Source organism: Balaenoptera musculus, chromosome 2 (genome assembly GCF_009873245.2).
Source record: "Balaenoptera musculus isolate JJ_BM4_2016_0621 chromosome 2, mBalMus1.pri.v3, whole genome shotgun sequence".
Classification (NCBI taxonomy): domain Eukaryota; kingdom Metazoa; phylum Chordata; class Mammalia; order Artiodactyla; family Balaenopteridae; genus Balaenoptera; species Balaenoptera musculus.
This window is the reverse complement of record NC_045786.1, coordinates 126,281,596-126,301,017: the sequence shown is the minus strand read 5'-3', so window position 1 is coordinate 126,301,017 and position 19,422 is coordinate 126,281,596. Positions and strand designations below refer to the sequence as shown.

The window sequence follows — 19,422 nt, the reverse complement described above, 5'->3', positions numbered from 1 at the left end:
ACTTCATAGGAGAAGTGATATTAGAGCTAAGACTTGAAGGACGTTTAGGAATTTTCCAGGTGAGCAAACTCAGGGAGGGCATTCCAGAAACAAAGAAATAAAGGTATAAGAGAGCGTATTATGTCAGGATATATACAATAATAATATACACAAATGTTTTGCTGTTGGGGGAGGAGGGAGCGAACAGCAGGAGGAGAAGCACCTAGTAGAAAAAAAAACAAATCTGTTACACTTTAATCTGAGCAAATGTTATTTAACATAAGCAACATGACAAGTGTTATTGAGTATTTCATTCTAATGTTTATCGCACAGTTAAAATTATGAATATGCCTAAAGCTATATAATCCCAAAGAATGGAAAGTATACTAATTTTGTTCACTCAATTTTCCCACCTACGTTAAGTAGTGTACTAATGTTGGTATGATAGAAATAGAAAGTGGTAAGAATTTTGTTTGCTTTCAAAGCCTGGAAGTATTTTGGTTGTTCTGTTCTTGATTTGTTTGGACTGAGGCTAGAGATAGAAGATGTTAAAGTTAACATTACCAAGTTGTTCAAAAATACCCTACCTATAAAAGATCAATCTAAAATGGATAATTATGATATAAATGCATAATATAAAGTTTCTTTGGGTAGTATGTCTATTCTGCCTCAACATCCATATTGGCATCCGAATTACTAAGGGTAAAAGTGTAGAAAAAAAATACTGGTATGTTCTCTACTCCTAACCTTCTGTTCCCCAACTCTAATCTCCTATTTATTCTTCTGCTTTTGGTTGATCCTAGGCCCCTTAAAGTCTCCTTTCTATGCCACACTATTGTCTCAAATGTTATGACACTGTTGGTTGCCTTTGGGGGTGGGTTAAGGGTGAGACTGAGCGGGAAAAGATAACAGAACTTTGTGGGATAACAGCAAGATACACTTGATAGGTTTTGGGGCTACCCAGGTATTTACATTTTCCAAAAAAAGCAAATGTACACTTCAGATTGGTGCATGTAACTATATGTAAATTTTACAACAAAAGAAAAAAACTAAATAAATACTGAAATATATAATAATGATGTATATTGAAATATTTATAGGGAAGCATACTGAAGTCAACAATTTACTTTGAAATGAACCAAAAAATAAGATGGAGCAATGGATTGAAACAGGGAAGAATAGCTGGAGACACATGTGATAAAGCAAGAATATTAATGTTAATGGTAGAATCTAGGTAGTGCATATCCAGGTGTCTACTGTAAAATTCTTTTAAGTCTGCTGCATGCATGAAAAATGTCATAGTAAATGTTGGGGGGGAAATGATTATAATAAAAATTATGACAAAAGTTATTTGACATTTTAAACACTATTTAAGATGTAAAGTTTATAACCATATCACTGTACTTGTCTATTTTCAAAAGAGCTTAAAAAATGTTACGTTCTAAGGGAAATGTAGCAAAGTGGCTTCAGACAAAAGTGGCCTATATAGTTTGGTGCCAAAAGCACCAAAGTTGGAATGGTTACACGATAGCATTTTTAAACTAGTTCATCTTTAGGGAACATAATAATGGAAATATTGTACACTACTACTAAATAAAAACACAAAGTCATGAAAGCACAGAAATCAGAAAACTTTTCAAAGCACCTCTTCCCTACCTGCTTATACATGTATCTCAACATGAAGTCCATCAGGAATGATTTTCCTTTTCTAAATGCTCCAGCAACAGATACAGCAACGACCTCCTTGTCCCTGATAGCCTCTGAGAGAAGGATCTGATTTAGTGCAGTTTCATCTAATTCAAAGGAATGGTCATCTCTGACAATGAGGACTTGGACTGGTCCTGCCTTTTTCACTGGCTCTTCCTCTTCAGAGCTCCATTCACACCCCTTTTCTGAAAAGCCGCCTATTGAATAAAATAAGAATTTATTCAGCAAATGATCTCAAAACACAGGAAATGGATATGTACGTCTCAACATTCAAACATCTGAAACAGGAGCACAGTGGAATTAGAAATGTTCATTTCATTGACATATATTTATGTCATTTACACCATATCTCTGAAAGACTTACATCTGGTCTTTCTGATCAAGTGGCCAAATCAAACAGAATTTTATTTTTAAGAAAGCTCTAAATCAGTACAGAGATCTCTGTTTGCTGAGTAAGAAAAAAAAAAATCAAAGCAAAGGACTCTACTTTTGGAGAAGAATAAAATAGCCTTAGTTTACACTTAATCCCTTAGAAATAAGTTTAGTTATTCACATGAAAGATCCTTGCAACACTTTTTAAAGCTGAACATGCATATGAGGAAATACACAGAGGGACTCAGAATCACATATTCTTGAAACTGGAATAAATCTCTAAAGCACCCAGTTCAGCTCCCTCCAATGCATGCAACCCATCTACAAAATCTTAGACTCTTAATTGTCTAAAATTATATTTTCTAGCAATGGAAGTTACAGATAATTAAATTGGGTAGGGCCAGATTACAGAAGACCTTCAAATCTATGGAAAAGAGGTCTGGATATAATTCAATAAAAAAAAATAAGAAGCTTTTCAAAAGTTACTTTGTGTGGAGATCTTATAAAAAAGGTTTGTGACTCTGGGAAATTACTAAATCTCTCAGTTTCTCTACCTGTAAAACAGAAACTATTAATAGTACCTATTTAATAGGGTTGTTGGAAAGATTAAGGGAGTTACTATATGTGAAGTGTTGAGAACAGTGCTTGGCACACAGCAAGCTCATAAAGGTTAGCTATTATCATCATCATCACCATCACTACCTTGGGATTATAAACTGAACTAAGTATTCCCGGAAGAAGTTTCTGCCTATTTTCTATAAATTTATGTGTTTGTGTATGTGTGTGCATGGATGTGTGTGTTCACATGTGCGTGTTTTCAGAGTTTTCTATTTAATTGTCAGAAATACTGTTTCTGACAGAGGTCCTCTTTTAGAAATCATCCCTAATATACAAGAATTTTAGAACCCTAGACCTTGGCATTTGCAGTATATTACAAAACAACTTCAATGTGTCAAGTGACACATTCTTATATCCATAACCTTTTTAATGTAACTTTGTAATGTCTTCCCACTTTGACTCCGGGGTCAGCCATGTAATTTGTTTTAGCAGACATGACACAGCAGAGACTTGAAAAAGCACTTGTGTGTTTCCATTTTGCTCTTTTGTCTCTGCCATTCATCATGAGAATATTCCCAGACTAGTCTGCTGCAGGATGAGAGACACTTGGAGCAGAGGCAAACTGTCCAGGTCCAGCCAAGGCCCATAGCAAGCCAACCCCCAGCCACATGAGGGAGCCCAGCCAAGATCAACAGATTTGCCTAACAACCATTTCAACATGTGACCAATAAATACTATTGTTCTATGCCCCTGAGGTTTTGTGACTATTTATTATGCAACATAACAGGCAATAAATAACTGATACACCCTACAACCCCTTCCTCTAGAAAGGCAGTATAGTGTAGTGGTTAAAAACACAGGCTCTGGAACCAGACTGCTGAGATTCCAATCAAGACTTCCCCATTTCTTAGCTGAGTAACCTTAGATAAGTTGTTTAATCTCTTTGTGTCTACCTCATAAAGTTGTTATGAATTAATATATGCATGTAACACACTTAGAACACAGGCTGGTATATGTATTCGTATATGCTATTAGCATTATTACATATTTACAGAACTAAAGCCAAATATGTAACTGACTTTGCCCAAGGAAAATAAATGCAATTTCTATATCAGGCAATCTACCATGGATGCTTTCTTGTGTTATTTATTTATTGCTTTCAATATTGTAGCAAGGTATTTATTATTACCTGTATTTTTGACACATGAGGAAGAACTAACTGGATTAAGTAACTTTCCCAAGATCACACCCACTAGAGTTCACATAGTAACTGTCCATTTGGGTTTAGATCCCAGGTAATTAAACTTTCATCTCAGAACTTTCCACTATAATATTCTGCCTCTTTAGTGGAAATCAAATAACTTTTGGACAACACATAAATGGGCTCATTTGCCTTCTATCAAAAGAACAGAAAGTCAAAACATACATCAATTAATTCCTCAGATCAGATATATGACCTAGCCTCAAATCAACCCTTAATAATATTAATTTTGAAATAAACTGGGCTCTTAAATAACCTTTCATCCAAAATTTTGAAAACATATTTAACTAGACATTCTTCATTATGTCTATTTGATAAGAAGTCTCACAACTAGAGAAAAACAAGGCAGTTATATCTCTCAGCATAATTTTAAATGTTTTCAGATCATATTGATGTATGTATACACATACATCACGTTGATAACTACATATATTGCTGTTCATCTGTAAGATAATGCTACTGAAATATTACAAATCTAACACATAATTTTAGTTTTTCATTAGTGGAGATAGACATACACCATTACTTTCTGAGCAACAGTATGAAGCATCTGGAAACAACAAAACCACTGCGTTAGCCATGAATCAGAGTTGTTCTCTCTGCAAAGTTAAGAAAAATTGATTTTACATCCAACAGACAATAGCTTCTATATTGTCATATCACAGATGCTGGAGTCAAGAGAGTCTTTGTTTAAATCCCAGCTTCACAACTTACACACATAAGAAGTTGTGGAATTTATTTCACCTCACAATGACTCACCATCTTCCATCTGAAAAATGAGATTAAGAATGGTACCTACGGGACTTCCCTGGTGGTGCAGTGGTTGAGAATCTGCCTGCCAATGCAGGGGACATGGGTTAGATCCCCTGGTCCAGGAAGATCTCACATGCCGTGGAGCAACTAAGCCTCTGTGCCACAACTACTGAGCCTGTGCTCTGAAGCCTGCAAGCCACACCTACTGAAGCCCGCACACCTAGAGCTCGTGCTTCGCAACAAGAGAAGCCACTGCAATGAGAAGCCCGTGCACTTCAACGAAGAGTAGCTCCCGCTCACTGCAACTAGAGAAAGCCTGTGCACAGCAACGAAGACCCAATGCAGCCATAAATAAATAAATAAATAAAAGAATGGTACCTACATCTGAGGCTTTGTGATGATTAAATGAAGTAATATTCATTAACTGAAGACCAAAGAGCTTGATAAATATTACGTACCTAATAATGGTGACCACCTAATATTGCTATTATTTATTACCTATTCATATTTTATTCCAGCATTACTTACCCATCTTATTTCAGCCTCAGTAAAAGGTTCTTTCTGAGGACAACAACACACATTCTTTGATGAACCTCCTTACCTATGGTGTAGTTTTAATCTGCATATACAACTGATGTGAATCAGGAAGGCTGCCTAGACATAATATTTTGGATAGAAAAACATCTTCAGAGCTGAAAACTAGATCACAACTTTCTACAGACTGAAATAATTCTCTAAGATTGCTTGTAGCTAACTACATACATGCAAGAGGTACTCTGAATGGAATTTATGGGTTGTAATTTTTTTCAAATATTCAACTTCACAACGTGCTCAGCAATTTTTTCTAAGTGGCTGTAGCAAATTCTCACTCCCCACCCACTCCCAGCAGTTTATTAGACAGTCTATTGACTCACATTCTTTCCAACACTTGGTTTTGTCTGACTTTTAAATTTTTGTCAATTGGATAGGTATAAAATGAGTAAGTGGTATCTCACTATAGTCTTGATGTACATTTCTCTACACGCTAATGAAGTGAGCACATGCCTTTTGTTCATTTTTTTCTATTAGATTGTCTTTTTCTTAATGATTTATAGTGGTTCTCTATATATTTTGAATGCTAGACCTTTGTTAGTTATGTGTATAGCAAAAATCCTTTGGTTTAGAGCTTGTCATTTCACTTTCCTTAAGCTGTTACTGATGAACAGCAATTATTAATTTTGACATAATAGGTTTTATTAATTATTTTATCATTAGCACTTTGTATGTCATGTTTAAGAAATTATTCTTTACAAAAGCATGAAAGACATTCATATATATTGTTCTAGTTTTTAAGTTTTGCTTTTGATATTTAGGTCCTTAATCAACCAGGAGCTGCTAACTGTATAAGAGGTGAGATAGAATTCCAACTTGATTTTTTCAATATGAGTAACAAAATTTTCAGATTTCTATTTAACAAAGCCACTTTTTCCCTCTAGTGGTCTGCCACATCATAGTTAAGAGTTACACACACACACACACACACACACGGACCCAGAAAGAGACAGGGAGACAAAGAAAGAGAGACTTTGTTTCTGACCTCTCAACTTTTTTTCTTTTTTTTTAACATCTTTATTGGAGTATAACAGCTTTACAATGGTGTGTTAGTTACTGCTTTATAACAAAGTGCATCAGCTATACATATACATATATACCCATACTTCCTCCCTCTTGTGTCTCGCTCCCATCATCCCTATTCTACCCCTCTAGGTGGTCACAAAGCACCAAGCTGATCTCCCTGTGCTATGCAGCTGCTTCCCACTAGCTATCTACTTTACATTTGGTAGTGTATATATGTCCATGTCACTCTCTCACTTCGTCCCAGCTTACCCTTCCCCCTCTCCATGGACTCAAGTCCATTCTCTACGTCTGTGTCTTTATTCCTATCCTGCCCCTAGGTTCTTCAGAAGCATTTTTTTTTTTTTAGATTCCATATTTATGTGTTAGCATATGGTATTTGCTTTTCTCTTTCTGACTTACTTCACTCTGTATGACAGACTCTAGGTCCATCCACCTCACTACAAATAACTCAATTTCGTTTCTTTTTATGGGTGAGTAATATTCCATTGTATATATGTGCCACATCTTCTTTATCCATTCATCTGTCGATGGACGCTTAAGTTGCTTCCACATCCTGGCTATTGTAAATAGAGCTGCAATGAACATTGTGGTACATGACTCTTTTTGAATTATGGTTTTCTCAGGGTATATGCCCAGTAGTGGGATTACTGGGTCATATGGTAGTTCTATTTTTACTTTTTTAAGGAACCTCCATACTGTTCTCCATAGTGGCTGTATCAATTTACATTCCCACCAACAGTGTAGGAGGGTTCCCTTTTCTCCACACCCTCTCCAGCATTTATTGTTTGTAGATTTTTTGATGATGGCCATTCTGACTGGTGTGAGGTGATACCTAATTGTAGTTTTGATCTGCATTTCTCTAATGATTAGTGATGTTGAGCATCCTTTCATGTGTTTGTTGGCAATCTGTATATCTTCTTGGAGAAATGTCTATTTAGGTCTTCCACCCATTTTTGGATTGGGTTGTTTTTTTTTTGATATTGAGCTGCATGAGCTGCTTGTAAATTTTGGAGATTAATCCTTTGTCAGTTGCTTCATTTGCAAATATTTTCTCCTATTCTGAGGGTTGTCTTTCTGTCTTGTCTATGGTTTCCTTTGCTGTGCAAAAGCTTTTAAGTTTCATTAGGTCCCATTTGTTTATTTTTGTTTTTATTTCCCTTACTCTAGGAGGTGGGTCAAAAAGGATCTTGCTGTGATTTATGTCATAGAGTGTTCTGCCTATGTTTTCCTCTAAGAGTTTTATAGTGTCTGGCCTTACATTTAGGTCTTTAATCCATTTTGAGTTTACTTTTGTGTATGGTGTTAGGGAGTGTTCTAATTTCATTCTTTTACATGTAGCTGTCCAGTTTTCCCAGCACCACTTATTGAACAGGCTGTCTTTTCTCCATTGTATATTCTTGCCTCCTTTATCAAAAATAAGGTGACCATATGTGCATGGGTTTATCTCTGGACTTTCTATCCTGTTCCATTGATCTATATTTCTGTTTTTGTGCCATTACCATACTGTCTTGATTACTGCAGCTTTGTAGTATAGTCTGAAGCCCAGGAGCCTGATTCCTCCAGTTCCATTTTTCTTTCTCAAGATTGCTTTGGCTATTTGGGGTCTTTTGTGTTTCCATACAAATTGTGAAATTTTTTGTTCTAGTTCTGTGAAAAATGCCATTGGTAATTTGATAGGGATTGCATTGAATCTGTAGATTGCTTTGGGTAGTATAGTCATTTTCACAATGTTGATTCTTCCAATCCAAGCACACAGTATATCTCTCCGTCTCTTTGTATCATCATTAATTTCTTTCATCAGTGTCTTATAGTTTTCTGCATACAGGTCTTTTGTCTCCTTAGGTAGGTTTATTCCTAGGTATTTTATTCAGTTTGTTGCAATGGTAAATGGGAGTGTTCCCTTAATTTCTCTTTCAGAGTTTTCATCACTAGTGTATAGGAATGTAAGAGATTTCTGTGCATTAATTTTGTATCCTGCAACTCCACCAGACTCATTGATTAGCTCTAGTAGTTTTCTGGTAGAGTCTTTAGGATTCTCTATGTATAGTATCATGTCATCTGCAAACAGTGACAGCTTTACTTCTTCTTTTCCAATTTGGATTCCTTTTATTTCTTTTTCTTCTCTGATTGCTGTGGCTAAAACTTCCAAAACTATGTTGAATAATAGTGGTGAGAGTGGGCAGCCTTGTCTTGTTCCTGATCTTAGTGGAAACGGTTTCAGTTTTTCACCATTGAGAATGATGTTGGCTATGGGTTTGTCACATATGGTCTTTATTATGTTGAGGAAAGTTCCCTCTATGCCTACTTTCTGGAGGGTTTTTATCATAAATGGGTGTTGAATTTTGTCGAAAGCTTTTTCTGCAACTATTGAGATCATCATATGGTTTTTCTCCTTCAATTTGTTAATATGTTGTATCACATTGATTGATTTGCATATATTGAAGAATCCTTGCATTCCTGGGATAAACCCCACGTGATCATGGTGTATGATCATTTTAATGTGTTGTTCGACTCTTTTTGCTAGTATTTTGTTGAGGATTTTTGCATCTATGTTCATCAGTGATATTGGCCTGTAGTTTTCTTTTTTTGTGACATCTTTGTCTGGTTTTGGTATCAGGGTAATGGTGGCCTTGTAGAATGAGTTTGGGAGTGTTCTTCCCTCTGCTATATTTTGGAAGAGTTTGAGAAGGAGAGGTGTTAGTTCTTCTCTAAATGCTTGATAGAATTTGCCTGTGAAGCCATCTGGTCCTGGTCTTTTGTTTGTTGCAAGACTTTTAATCACAGTTTCAATTTCAGTGCTTGTGATTGGTCTGTTTATATTTTCTATTTCTTCCTGTTTCAGTCTCGGAAGGTTGTGCTTTTCTAAGAATTTGTCCATTTTTCTTCCACGTTGTCCATTTTATTGGCATATAGTTACTTGTAGTAATCTCTCATGATCCTTTGTATTTCTGCAGTGTCAGTTGTTACTTCTCCTTTTTCATTTCTAATTCTATTGATTTGAGTCTTCTCCCTTTTTTTCTTGATGAGTCTGGCTAATGGTTAATCAATTTTGCTTATCTTCTCAAAGAACCATCTTTTAATTTAATTGATCTTTGCTATAATTTCCTTCATTTCTTTTTCATTTATTTCTGATCTGATCTTATGATTTCTTTCCTTCTGCTAACTTTGGGGGTTTTTTGTTCTTTCTCAATTGCTTTAGGTGTAAGGTTAGTTTGTTTATTTCAGGTATTTCTTGTTTCTTGAGGTAGCATTGTCTTGCTATAAACTTCCCTCTTAGAACTTCTTTTGCTGCATCCCATATGTTTGGGTCATCGTGTTTTCACTGTCATTTGTTTCCTGGTATTTTTTGATTTCCTCTTTGATTTCTTCAGTGATCTCTTGGTTATTTAGTAGTGTATTGTTTAGCTTGCATGTGTTTGTATTTTTTACAGATTCTTTCCTGTAATTGATATCTAGTCTCCGAGCGTTATGGTTGGAAAAGGTACTTGACATGATTTCAATTTTCTTAAATTTACCAAGGCTTGATTTGTGACCCAAGATATGATCTATCCTGGAGAATGTTCCATGAGCACTTGAGAAGAAAGTGTATTCTGTTGTTTTGGGATCGTCCTATAAATATCAATTAAGTCCATCTTGTTTAATGTACCATTTAAAGCTTGTGTTTCCTTACTTATTTTCATTTTGGATGATCTGTGCACTAGGGAAAGAGGGGTGTTAAAGTCCCCCACTATGATTGTGTTACTGTCAATTTCCCCTTTTATGGCTGTTAGCATTTGCCTTATGTACTGAGGTGGCTCCTATGTTGGGTGCATAAATATTTACAATTGTTATATCTTCTTCTTGGATTGATCCCTTGATCATTATGTAGTGTCCTTCTTTGTCTCTTGTAATATTCTTTATTTTAAAGTCTGTTTTTTCTGATATGAGAATTGCTACTCCAGCTTTCTTTTGATTCCCATTTGCATGGGATATCTTTTTCCATCCCCTCACTTTCAGACTGTATGTGTTCCTAGGTCTGAAGTGGGTCTCTTGTAGACAGCATATATACAGGTCTTGTTTTTGTATCCATTCAGCCAGTCTATGTCTTTTGGTTGGAGCATTTAATCCATTTACATTTAAGGTAGTTATTGATATGTATGTTCCTATTACCATTTTCTTAATTGTTTTGGGTTTGTTATTGTAGGTCTTTTCCTTCTCTTGTGTTTCCTGCCTAGAGAAGTTCCTTTAGCATTTGTTATAAAGCTGGTTTGGTGGTGCTGAATTCTCTTAGCTTTTGCTTGCCTGTAAAGGTTTTAATTTCTCCGTCGAATCTGAATGAGATCCTTGCTGGGTAGAGTAATCTTGGTTGTAGATTTTTCCCTTTCATCACTTTAAATATGTCCTGCCACTCCCTTCCGGCTTGCAGAGTTTCTGCTGAAAGATCAGCTGTTAACCATATGGGGATTCCCTTGTATGTTATTTGTTGTTTTTCCCTTGCTGCTTTTAATATTTTTTCTTTGTATTTAATTTTTGATAGTTTGATTTATATGTGTCTTGGCATGTTTCTCCTTGGATTTATCCTGTATGGGACTCTCTGTGCTTCCTGGACTTGATTGACTATTTCCTTTCCCATATTAGGGAAGTTTTCAACTATAATCTCTTCAAATATTTTCTCAGTCCCTTTCTTTTTCTCTTCTTCTTCTGGGACCCCTATAATTCGAATGTTGGTGCATTTAATGTGGTCCCAGAGATCTCTGAGACTGTCCTCAATTCTTTTGATTCTTTTTTCTTTATTCTGCTCTGTGGTAGTTATTTCCATTATTTTATCTTCCAGGTCACTTATCCGTTCTTCTGTCTCAGTTATTCTGCTATTGATTCCTTCCAGAGAATTTTTAATTTCATTTATTGTGTTGCTCATCATTGTTGGTTTTCTCTTTAGTTCTTCTAGGTCATTGTTAAATGTTTCTTGTCTTTTCTCCATTCTATTTCCAAGATTTTGGATCATCTTTACTATCATTACTCTGAATTCTTTTTCAGGTAGGCTGCCTATTTCCTCTTCATTTGTTTGATCTGGTTGGTTTTTACCTTGCTCCTTCATCTGCTGCGTATTTCTCTGTGTTCTCATTTTGCTTAACTTACTGTGTTTGGGGTCTCCTTTTTGCAGGCTGCAGGTTCATAGTTCCCGTTGTTTTTGGTGTCTGCCCCCAGTGGCTAAGATTGGTTCAGTGGGTTGTGTAGGCCTCTGTCTGTGTTTTGGTGGATGAGGCTGGATCTTGTCTTTCTGGTGGGCAGGACCACATCTGGTGGTGTGTTTTGGGGTGTCTGTGACCTTATTATGATTTTAGGCAGCCTCTCTGCTAATGGGTGGAGTTGTGTTCCTGTCTTGCTAATTGTTTGGCATAGGGTGTCCAGCACTGTAGCTTGCTGGTCGTTGAGTGGAGCTGGGTCTTAGCGTTGAGATGGAGATCTCTGGGAGAGCTTTCTCCATTTGATACTTCGTGGAGCCGGGAGGTCTCTGGTGGACCAATGTCCTGAACTCAGCTCTCCCACCTCAGAGGCACAGGCCTGACACCTGGCCAGAGCACGAAGACCCTGTCAGCCACAGGGCTCAGAAAAAAAGGGAGAAAAAAAGAAAGAAAAAAAGTAAAATAAAATAAAATAAAGTTATTAAAATAAAAAAATTATTAAAAATAAAAAAATTAAAAAGTCATAATGAAAAGAAAGAAGAGAGCAACCAAACCAAAAAACAAATCCACCAATGATAACAAGTGCTAAAAACTATACTAAAAAAAACCCCTCCAAAAACGGACAGACAGAACCCTAGGACAAATGGTAAAAGCAAAGCTATACAGACAAAATCACATAAAGAAGCATACACATACACACTCACAAAAGGAGAAAAAGGAAAAAATATATATATACATATATCTATATATATTTTTTAAAAAAGAGAGCAACCAAATCAATAAAGAAATCTAGCAATGATAATAAACTCTAATTACTAAACTAAGATAAACATAAAACCAGAAACAAATTAGATGCAGAAAGCAAACACCAAGTCTACAGTTGCTCCCAAAGTCTACCGCCTCAATTTTGGGATGATTCTTTGTTTATTCAGGTATTCCACAGATGCAGGGTATATCAAGTTGACTGTGGAGATTTAATCCACTGCTCCTGAGGCTGCTGGGAGAGATTTCCCTTTCTCTTCTTTGTTCACACAGCTCCTGGGGTTCAGCTTTGCATTTGGCCCCACCTCCACATGTTGGTCACCTGAGGGCGTCTGTTCCTGACCCAGACAGGATGGGGTTAAAGGAGCAGCTAATTAGGGGGCTCTGGCTCACTCACGCTGGGGGGAGAGAGGGGTAAGGAATGCGGGGCAAGCCTGTGGTGGCAGAGGCCAGCGTGATGTTGCACCAGCCTGAGGCATGCCGTGTGTTCTCCCGGGGAAGTTGTCCCTGGATCACGGGACTCTGGCAGTGGCGGGCTGCACAGGCTCCCGGGAGGGGAGGTGTGGATAGTGACCTGTGCTTGCACACAGGCTTCTTGGTGGCTGCAGAAGCAGCCTTAGCATTTCATGCCTGTCTCTGGTGTCCGTGCTGATAGCTGCGGTTTGCTCCCGTCTCCGGAGCTCATTTAGGCGGTGCTCTGAATCCCCTCTCCTCGTGCACCCCAAAACAATGGTCTCTTGCCTCTTAGGCAGGTCCAGACTTTTCCTGGACTCCCTCCCAGCTAGCTGTGGCACACTAGCCTCCTTCAGTCTGTGTTCACACAGCCAACCCCCGTCCTCTCCCTGGGATCTGACCTCCAAAGCCCAAGCCTCAGCTCCCATCCCCCACCCGCCCCAGCAGGTGAGCAGACAAGCCTCTCAGGCTGGTGAGTGCTGGTCGGCAGTGATCCTCTATGCGGGAGTCTCTCTGCTTTGCCCTTTGCACCCCTGTTGCTGTGCTCTCCTCCGTGGCTCCGAAGCTTCCCCCCCGCCACCCCCCCCCCCCGTCTCCACCAGTGAAGGGGTTTCCTAGTGTGTGGAAACTTTTCCTCTCTCACAGCTCCCTCCCACAGGTGCAGGTCCTGTCCCTATTCTTTTGTCTCTGTTTTTTCTTTTCCCTATCCAGGTACGTTGGGAGTTTCTTGCCTTTTGGGAAGTCTGAGGTCTTCTGCCAGCGTTCAGTAGGTGTTCTGTAGTTGTTCCACGTGTAGATGTATTTGTGACGTATTTGTGGGGAGGAAGATCTCCACGTCTTACTCCTCTGCCATCTTGAAGGTCTCTCTGACCTCTCAATTTTGATCCATTCACCAATTTGTCTATACCAGCACCAACAGTACACTATCTTAATCAAAAGCTTTATAAAAATTCATTATATATAGTAGGTCCAGCCTCTCTTATTCTTCTAATTATTATTGGTCTTGGCTATTTTGACCCTTCCATATAAATATTAGAATCAATATGTTAGTTAAATTTTCTGAAGTTACATTAAATTTATAGATCAATTTGGAAGGAATCAGTACTGTTATGGTATTGTCTTCAAATCCATAAACATGAGATAGCTCTCCATTTATATTTGGTCTTTTATCCCCTTGAATAAAATTTTTATAATTTGGAGTGGTGGGGGAGAGGAGATTTGTTACATTTATTGCCAGAAACATTAGTTTTTGTTGCTAACTATAACTGGTGTCATTGTTGCTTTTTTTTAAAAAGAATTATTTATTTATTTACTTATTGGCTGCGTTGGGTCTTCGTTGCTGCGTGTGGGCTTTCTCTAGTTGCAGCGAGCGGGAGCTACTCTGTTGCGGTGCACGGGATTCTCATTGCGGTGGCTTCTGTTGTTGTAGAGCATGGGCTCTAGGCGTGCAGGCTTCAGTAGTTGTGGCTGGCAGACTCTAGAGCACAGGCTCAGTAGTTGTGGCACACGGGCTTAGTTGCTCCACAGCATGTGGGATCTTCCCGGACCAGGGCTCAAACCTGTGTCCCCTGCATTGGCAGGTGGATTCTTAACCACTGCACCACCAGGGAAGCCTCCATTGTTGCTTTTTGAATTATGCTTTATAGTTGTTGCTTGAGTAACGAAATGTAACTGACTATAATACATTAGTCTCATGTTGCAACTTTTGCTAAACTATTGTTTCCTATAAATTTTGTGTAGATACTTTTGGTTTCTTTAATGTAGAAATAGAAATAATTTTTACAAATAATGAGTTTTATTTCCCCCTTTTTAATCCTTATGTATTTCTTTTCTTTTTCTTGTATTATTGGACGTTGAATACAATGTTGAATAAAAGAGGTAGTAGTGGGCACAACTTCCTGATTTTAATGCAAGTGCAATATTTGAGGTTGTATTTGTTATAGTTTGGTTGATAGATACACTTTATCTTATCAGGCTAAGGGAGTTCTACTTCTAGTTTACTATTGATTTTTTAAAATCATAAATGGAAAATAAATTTTATCAAATGTCTTTTCTGTATCTATTGAGATGATCATATGGTTTTTCATCTCTAGCCTGTTAATGTAGTGAGTGATATATCTTTTCACTTTTGTATGATCCTAATATTTTCAAGGTGCAGTAGCTTAGTTATACACTATTGGATGCAGTTTGCTAAAATTTGTTTAGGACTTGCACAACTATATTCATAAATGAGTTGAGTCTATGACTTTCCTTTCTCATTTTGTCTTTGGCTGGTTTTATTATCAAAGTTACATTAGCTTTATAAAATGAATTCGCAAGTTTTTCCTTTTCTGTCTTCAGAAAGAGTTTATAGTAAAACATTAAACAGTTTTTTGAAATTTTGATGGAGCTTGCCTGTAAAACCATCTGGGTCCAATATTTTCTTTGTGAGATAATTTTTAACTGCTACCTCAATTTTATTAATACTTATGATGCTATAATTATATTAGTAGTAATAAAGTTTTGTATTTCTTCTTGAGAAGCTTTTGGTACATTATATCTTTCTAGGAATTTTTCTCCATCCTCTAAAATTTCAGACAATATGTCAGTAAAGATATAGATTTGAACAGTATCATTAGTCAACCTGACCAATCTGACATCAATAATTATAGAACCAGGCATTCTTTTTAAGTTCATATGGGACATTTACCAAATAGACCAGGTACCAGTTCATAAATCAGATCTCAGCAAACTTCAGAGTATTAAAATAATACAAAATATGTTCTCTGACAATAGAGAAATTAAACTAGAAATCAATAACAAGAAGATATTTAGAAAATTCCTAAATATTTGGAAATTAAGCAGTAAATTTCTAAATAACTTATGAATAAAAGAAGAAATCATAACAAATTAGAAAATGTTGTAAACTAAATGATCTAATGAATGTTCTGATCCATTCATCAATCTGTCTATCTACAGCAGCAATACTACACTATCTTAATCAAAATAGCTTCATGAAAAGTCACTATATATAGTGGGCAAGCCCCTCTTTTTTTTTTTTTTTAATTTTTTTAGGATGAGATTTGTTTTTTTTTTAAATTAATTTATTTATTTTATTTATGGCTGTGTTGGGTCTTCGTTTCTGTGCAAGGGCTTTCTCCAGCTGTGGCGAGTGGGGGCCACTCTTCATCGCGGTGTGCGGGCCTCTCACTGTCGCGGCCTCTCTTGTCGTGGAGCACAGGCTCCAGACGCGCAGGCTCAGTAGTTATGGCTCACGGGCCCAGTTGCTCCGTGGCATGTGGGATCCTCCCAGACCAGGGCTCGAACCCGTGTCCCCTGCATTGGCAGGCAGATTCTCAACCACTGCGCCACCAGGGAAGCCCCATATTTTAAAATTATTATTGGTTGTGGCTATTTTGATTCTTTCCATATAAATATTAGAATCAATATGTTAGAGTATAGTATCTTACTTATATAGAAATAGAGAAATATGACATGTTGGAAACTTGCTTAGAGGAAATTAACACCTTGGAATGCATTTAGTAGAAAAGATGTTTGAAAACTCATAATCTGATATCCATCTCAAGAAGTGAGAAGAAGAATGGCAGACTAAATGCAAAGAAAAGGTAGGAAATAAAGATAATGTCAGAAATCAATAAACTAGAAATACAGATTAACAAGATTAATTTAGTAATCTAAAACTAAGCAAAGAAGATAAAAGAGAAAAAAACATAAATTATCAATATCAGGTATGAAAAAGAGGTATCACTACAGATCCTACAGATATTTAAAAGATAATATGAGGATATTACAAATAATTTTATGCTAACAAATTTGTTAACTTTAATGAACGGACAAATTCAAAGAAAAACATTTATTTTAAAAATCACACAAGAATAAATAGAAAATATGAATAATCTTACATCTGGAAAATAAGTTAAATTCATACTTTAAAACCTTCATGCAAAAACAAAACAAAAAATAAAACTCCAGGCTCAGCTGGCTTCCATGGTGAATTCTTCCAAACATTTAGAGAAAACAACAGGCATCTTACACAAACTCTACCAGAGAACAGAAAATGAGGGACCATTCTCAACTTGTTTTGTGATTTCAGAATAACTATCATACCAAAAAGTGACAAGAACATTAAAAAAAAAGAATATTATAAGCCAGTGTCTCATGAAGATAAACTCAAATATTTCAAAAAAAATAGCAATTCAACTCCAGAGACAATAAAAAATATAATACATCACAACTATACAGTATTTATTTTTATAGGAATTCAAGGTTAGTTTAACATTCAAAAGGCAAGCAATATAATTGGCTACATTAAGTGAAAGAGAAAACCATATCCTCTCAATAGATTCATAAAAGCAGGTATGAAAATGCAACACTTATTTCTAATTAAAAAAAAACTCTTAACAAATTAGGAATAGAAGGAAAATTCCTTAAACTGATCAATGGTATTGACAAGTACAGTTAATATTACACTTTTTAAAAAATTTTTTATTTTTTATATAGTCATCCTAGTGAGTGTGAAGTGGTATCTCATTTTTGTTTTTGGGGCCACACTGCATGGTATGCAGGATGTTAGTTCCCCAACCACCAGGGAGTGAACCTGCACCCCCTTCAGTGGAAGCGTGTAGTCTTAACCACTAGACCACCAGGGAAGTCCCAGATTACACTTATTTTTGAAATACTGAAAGTTTTCCCTGAAATTGGGGATCTGACATGGATCACTAGTTCTAATCAGTATTATATTGGAAGTCTTAGCCAGTGCAATAGGGAAGATAATAAACCAAAAATAAAAGGTTTGGAGAACAAGAAATCACATAGCATTAACCACAGATGACATGATTATGTATGTAGAAAATCCAAAAGAATATACAGATAATTATTAATAAATTTAGCAAAGTTTCCAGATATAAAGTTGACTTTTTATTATATTTTATTTTTATATACTTGCAACAAATAATTACAAAATGAAAGTTAGAAAAACACTCACAAATATATAGTCAATTGACTTGTTCTTGGTCAGTTGACTTTTTGCAACAGTTTAATTGGGATATAATCACATACCATATAATTCACCCACTTAAAGTCAAAAATCCATTTGATGGTTTTTAATATATTCAGAGTTGTGCAAACCATCACCCTGATTAATTTTATAACACTGTGGTCACCCCCAAAAATACCCACACCCTTTAGCAGTCATCCCCATTCTCCCTTACCCACCTCCAGTCCTAGGCAACCATTAGTCTGTCAAAGATTTGCCTATTCTGGACATTTCAAATAAATGGAATCATACAATATGTGATTTTTTGTGACTGTTTTCTTTTACTTAGCATAATGTTTTCAAGGTTTATCCATGTTGTAGTATGTATCAGTACTTCATTTTTTGTGGCCAAATAATATTACATTGTTTGGATATACCACACTTTGTTTATCCATTCATTAGTCGATGGGCATTTAGGTTGTTTCCACTTTTTGGCTAAAATGAATAATGCTGTTATAGACTTAATGTACAAGTTTTTGTGTGGACATATGTTTTCATTTCTCTAGGACGTTCAATTGATTTGTGACAAAGATGCTAAGGCAACTCAATGGAGAAAGAATAGTCTTCACAACAAATGGTGCTAGAACAACTGGATATCTAAAAGCAAAAAAGTAAATTTCAATATATCACACCCATACAAAATATTAACTCAAAATGGATCATAAATCTAAAGGTAAAACCAAAACTATTAAATTTTTGGAAGAAAATAAAAGAAAAGCTTTATGACCTTGGATTAGGCAATGATTTCTTACACATGATGCCAAAAGCATGACCCATTGTTTTAGTCTCTTCAGGCTGCTATAAGAAACTACCACAGACTGGGTAGCTTATAAACAACAGAACTTTATTTTTCACAGTTCTAGAGGCTGGAAGTTTTGAGATTAGGGTGCCAGCATGGTCAGGAAAGTAGCTTTTTCCAAGTTGCAGACTTCTCATTGTATCCTCACATGGTGGCAGAGACTAGGGAGCTCTGTGGGAGTTTCTTTCATAAGAGCATTAATCGTATTCATGAGGTTCCACCCTCATTTCCTAATCACCTCCCAAATGTCCTACTTCCTAATACCATTACACTGGGCTTCAGGATTTCGACATATGAATTTTGGGGAGATACAAATATCCAGACCATAACACCCATAAAAGAAAAAATTATAAACTGGACTTCTTCAATTAAGAATGTCTGCTCTTTGCAGAGGGCGATTGCCCCACCCACTCAGGCCCCGGGAGCCTGCTGAGCTCCCAGGCGGATCCCCTGTCTTCTAAAGCCCCCTCCAGCTCTGGTGTGTCGTTGGGCATAAGAAGTAGGCCGGGGGGATCAAGAGAGGCAGGCGGGAGGGGCCCTCTGGTGGGGGAGTGGGAGAGGAGCGGAGGGCGATGGGCCCGCCCACTTGCGCCCCAGAAGCCTGCTGAGCTCCCAGGCCAATCCCCCGCCCTCCAAGGGCCCTCCAGGCTGCATGGGTCCTTGGGGGCATAGGAAGGAGGCCAGGATCAGGAGAGGCAGGGGGGAGGGGCCCTCCCAGACCCAAGACTGGAGGAGCAGGAGAGGAGAGGAGGGCGTTTGCCCCACTCACTCGAGCCCAGAAAGCCTACTGGGCTCCCACGTGAGGTCCCCTGCCCACTGAGAAGAGGGGTGGGGGGCATGCCTGGGCCCCTTCTGTTCTTTGAGCCTAAGTTCCACCTCCCACAGCCCCCAGGGCCCTTTTTGCCACCCCACGTGGCTTGCGGGAGGAAGCTCCTGTGGTGGGAGCTCGGAGTCTGAACGA

The 19,422-nt window shown here is 37.3% G+C and overlaps 1 protein-coding gene across 2 annotated transcripts in view; it reads right to left on the bottom strand.

The window, feature by feature from the left end:
* Window positions 1-19,422, bottom strand: part of ATL1 (atlastin GTPase 1) — an 88,410-nt gene that overhangs the window by 37,897 nt on the left and 31,091 nt on the right. For both annotated transcript variants that reach the window (XM_036841715.1, XM_036841714.1), the window contains exon 3: window positions 1,636-1,883. In XM_036841715.1, the coding sequence (XP_036697610.1) occupies window positions 1,636-1,883 (248 nt within the window). The remainder of the gene's footprint in view (window positions 1-1,635; window positions 1,884-19,422) is intronic.